Genomic DNA, 3,958 nt, shown 5'->3' with positions numbered 1-3,958 from the left:
ACGTCATTAAGTCTAAGGGCTTGCCAAATAGAAATTTCAGGTCATTAAAAAAAGTTTCAATTAAAAAAATAAAGAATGCAAATCTTGCCCACTGCAGAGAGTATGAAAGAATGGATCATGGGTAATTATGCAAAGTCACAAATGGTCTTTGGGAAATCAACAATTATGGGTAACTAATTATGCCACATGTTCATGTATTTTCCTTAATCCCTTCTGGGCCATGTCTCATGGAGAGAAGAAGGGGTTTCAACCTTTCAGGTGTTTGATCTGAGATCTCAATGAAGTATTTTATTGTTTGGTCACCAAATATTTACTGCACTCTCCATCAGTACTTCTAATAATTGCAGCCCCTAAAAGAGCCCACAACAACTCAGAAACGGCATATTGACTGAAGCCACACTTTCTGACCAATGGCAATGTGGGCTTCTCCATCTTCTCGACTTCTCCTTCCTCAAATGTTTTCCATTTTCACCAGTTAGTCTCTACTGCTCTCAGGAATTACCCTCTCTCTCTCTCTCTCTCTCTCTCTCACACACACACACACACACACACACACACACACACAGGCACGCACACACACACACACATTAATTAATACAATGTCGGTCAACAGAACAATCGCTAAATATGGGATGCTAGTCTGTTGAAGGGTCACCGTCCTTACCAATGACTCTCACAAGACCCTTGGAGGGTCACAATCCTTTCCAGTGGACTCTCACTAGACCCTTTTCTGTTTGCTTACTCAATAATCCTGCTGACAAATTCTGCAGCTGCCTCATCACAACCTTCTCACCAAACTTCAATTCACCTTTTTGTTTTTTTTTTTGAAAATTTTCCTTTTCTCTGCTTCTATTTTAAGAATTTTCTGCCCATTGGGTGGAGAATGAAAAGATCAAGTTCTGCTAAGAGTGTGATAGAGAGAGTGCACAATCAGGAGATAGAGTGGGAGCTCAGGCCTGGAGGTATGCTTGTTCAGAAGAGAAATGACATTGGAGCAGTTTCTTCTTCTTCTTCTGGTCCTATGATCAAGGTCAAGGTCTCTCATGGTTCCTATCATCATGATGTTACTGTCCCTGCTCAAGCCAGTTTTGGTAATTTACATATTTCCTTCTTCCTATTTTTGTACTGCAAAGGGTGTTGAATACTAATGGCTATTTACTGGCTCTGAATCTTTTTTTGGTCTCATTTCTCCATTTGGGCTTTTCTTTATTGAAGATTGCTGATGGGTTTTTTGCTTTCTGGGCGCATGTTGTTGAATTTTTAAAAAATACTGCATATGTAAAACTAGAGAATGAGCTAATTCCATAGGACTAGTCTATTATATGTCCTTGAAGCAAGCATCTTACTGACATATTTGGTGTGATGAAAGGGGATCTAAAAATGATTCTTGCTCATGAGACTGGTCTAGAGCCCAAGGAGCAGAGATTGCTATTTAGAGGAAAAGAAAAGGAGGACGAGGAATCGCTGTACATGGCGGGTGTAAAGGACATGTCAAAGGTGATACTGCTAGAGGATCCAGCCAGCAAAGAGAGGAAGCTCGAGGAGATGAAGAGAGACCAATATTTGTTGAAAGCACGTGTGGCTGTCACCAAAGTTACAGAAGAGGTTGATAAGATCTCAGAAAAGGTCAGGACACAGAGATCCTTTTATATGTATGGGATCATTTTTTTTGGTTGGGTGATGGCATTGGAGAAATTAGCTTATGTTTTTTGTTTTTACTTTGTTAGGTTTTTGCCTTGGAAAGAGCAGTTTGTAGTGGCACAAAGGTTGTTGACAAGGAATTTGTAGTCTTGACAGAGTTGCTTATGGTTCAGTTGCTTCAATTGGATGCCATTGAGGCTGATGGAGATGCAAAAGTGCAGAGACGGATTGAGGTCATTGGTTGATATCCATGTTATTGTTGTTTTATCTGTGATTCTGTTCTTTTCTCATATTACTCTTTCTTCCTTTTTTTCGATATGATTGTGTCCAAGGCCCTTTGGCCCTCAAGTAATCTTCCGGGATAACTTGCTAGTCCCTCTTTCCTTCTCCACTTAAATGCCAAGGTTTAATCTCAATTAGAAAACTTTAGCCCGCAGACTCGAAGCTTCGAGTGTATCATGCTCATCATATGATATATAAGTACTGAGAAATGGGCGTTTTTTTGGTTTTAGCATTGTGGAATAATTTATCCTATTTCTCTTGGACTCTCCTTCACAATTCCCCCCCCCCCCCCTTCCCATAGATGTTCCTATACAAAGTCCATTTGCTAAATTTTGTCTAGTTCATTACTTCAATATAGTGTTGCTGCAATTGCACCATTTTGCTTCATAGGTAATTTGGTATATCTATGATAAGTTTCACGTAGTGAAGTAAAAAGATAGCTTCCAATGCTCAAATCTCTAATAATAATGAATCCAGTTGACAATTCAGATGAATATTCATGTATCAACTATGCATTTGACAAAGAAAGTTGGCTACCCACTTGAAAATTTTCATGTGTCAACTTTGTACTTGACTTCTTTTAATGTGCATACATATTGGTTTGCCTTTGCAGATGATGAAATAATACTTTTTTCCTTTTTTTTGTATCAATCTCCCTCCTCAGGTTCGTCGCATCCAGAGCTTTGTTGAGAAACTTGATAATCTAAAAGCAAGAAACTCCAATCCCTTTAGCAGTAGTGGCAATAAAAATGCAGCGTCAGCAGCCACCAAATGGGAGGCGTTCGGGTCCGGAGTTGGAAGCTTGAGCGATCCATCGGTACCCCTACAGTCTTCAACAAAGATAACTCAAGATTGGGAGCTGTTTGACTGACCAGAAGCTAATCAAAATCCTCCTCTTTCCTTATTCTTGGGCTACACATGAGTTCATTTGTTACTGCTGCTTTAGCCTTTAAGTTTGGAATGGATGCTGCTTAAGTACAAAGAGGGTTAGGCCTCTCTCTCAATGGTATAGAGGCATATAACAGTTATGTTTGGACATAAACTCTGAATTCTGAAATGTAGTGCACATACAGTCCTTTTAGAAGTGGATGATGCTGCTTCTCCCTCCTTAACTGGGTAGTGGCCTAGTGGGTGCCTTCTGCTTAGATTGGGTTGTTGAAAGGAAATTGAACTTGTAGATTTGGTTTTTCCTGAAAAATAAATGAAAGGAACTTTAAGACCAATTTCATATCTTTAAGTCAAGTAATGTTTTTTTTTTTTTTAAATTATATATATAGGCTTCTAACAAGATATTGGTAATTGGAAAAAAAAAAAAAAAAATGAAGAAGAAGAAGACTAAAGAGAGAAAAACATTGGGTCCTCCATAAGGATCACTCCAAATAGTGAATTTCACCCGACTATATATGTAATGCCGTGAACCCGGTGGGGTCCAGAGTGCCACTTACAAATAAGTTCTTTGATACCACAACTGTAATGATCCGGATCCCAATGGGGTCCAGGGTACGCGTTTCCAAAACTCAATTTAAAACAAGTAGCGGAAACAAAATAAATCTCAAATACTATACCAGAGTACTAAACCATTACAAACATATAAGTATCTCCAAATAACAATATTACAACCCATGAGATATTGAAACATACTTAATTTAGTATTTTATAAACACTTACTCTAACTATACTATCTCCGCTCTGAAGTTCGCTAAGCTTGATTTCCTGTATTTCTTGAAATGTGAAATAATTATTGGGGTGAGACACTTCTGAGTAAGACGAAATAGATTATTATCAGTGTGTGGCTAACATGAGTTTTAGTGTGAATAAAAAACCTCCATTAATTTAACTTTAAATAAAACTACATTTATAAAACTGTAACTCACACCTATATAATTAAAAATACCACATTTTCCTTCAGATAATAACTAGAGGGAGTGAACTTCATGGTGATCCATCAATATAAGGAAGACAATAGTGCAGCTGATCTTCTCGCTAGAGAAGGAGAATGGAAAACAATGTCATCTACGAAGAACAATATCTTTTA

The 3,958-nt window shown here is 38.0% G+C and overlaps 1 protein-coding gene across 1 annotated transcript; it reads left to right on the top strand.

Annotated features, from left to right (window-relative positions):
- The first annotated feature begins 347 nt into the window (after positions 1–347).
- LOC131148709 (BAG family molecular chaperone regulator 4-like) lies at positions 348–3,146 on the top strand. The gene is made up of 4 exons (XM_058098600.1): positions 348–1,091; positions 1,370–1,626; positions 1,728–1,874; positions 2,588–3,146. The coding sequence occupies exons 1-4, from the start codon at positions 884–886 to the stop codon at positions 2,792–2,794; spliced, it is 819 nt and encodes a 272-aa protein (XP_057954583.1). The 5' UTR covers positions 348–883; the 3' UTR covers positions 2,795–3,146.
- Positions 3,147–3,958: the final 812 nt, after the last annotated feature.

This window comes from Malania oleifera, chromosome 2, assembly GCF_029873635.1.
Source record: "Malania oleifera isolate guangnan ecotype guangnan chromosome 2, ASM2987363v1, whole genome shotgun sequence".
In the NCBI taxonomy this organism is placed as follows: domain Eukaryota; kingdom Viridiplantae; phylum Streptophyta; class Magnoliopsida; order Santalales; family Ximeniaceae; genus Malania; species Malania oleifera.
Note: the sequence above shows the minus strand (reverse complement) of the source record. Positions and strands in the feature narration are given on the sequence as shown.

Excerpts from the sequence above, each read along its gene's own strand:
- LOC131148709 (XM_058098600.1), top strand. The coding sequence starts at position 884 with ATGAAAAGATCAAGTTCTGCTAAGAGTGTGATAGAGAGAGTGCACAAT. Across the intron at positions 1,627-1,727 it reads TTGATAAGATCTCAGAAAAG|GTTTTTGCCTTGGAAAGAGC; the intron begins GTCAGGACACAG and ends TTACTTTGTTAG. Across the intron at positions 1,875-2,587 it reads AAGTGCAGAGACGGATTGAG|GTTCGTCGCATCCAGAGCTT; the intron begins GTCATTGGTTGA and ends CTCCCTCCTCAG.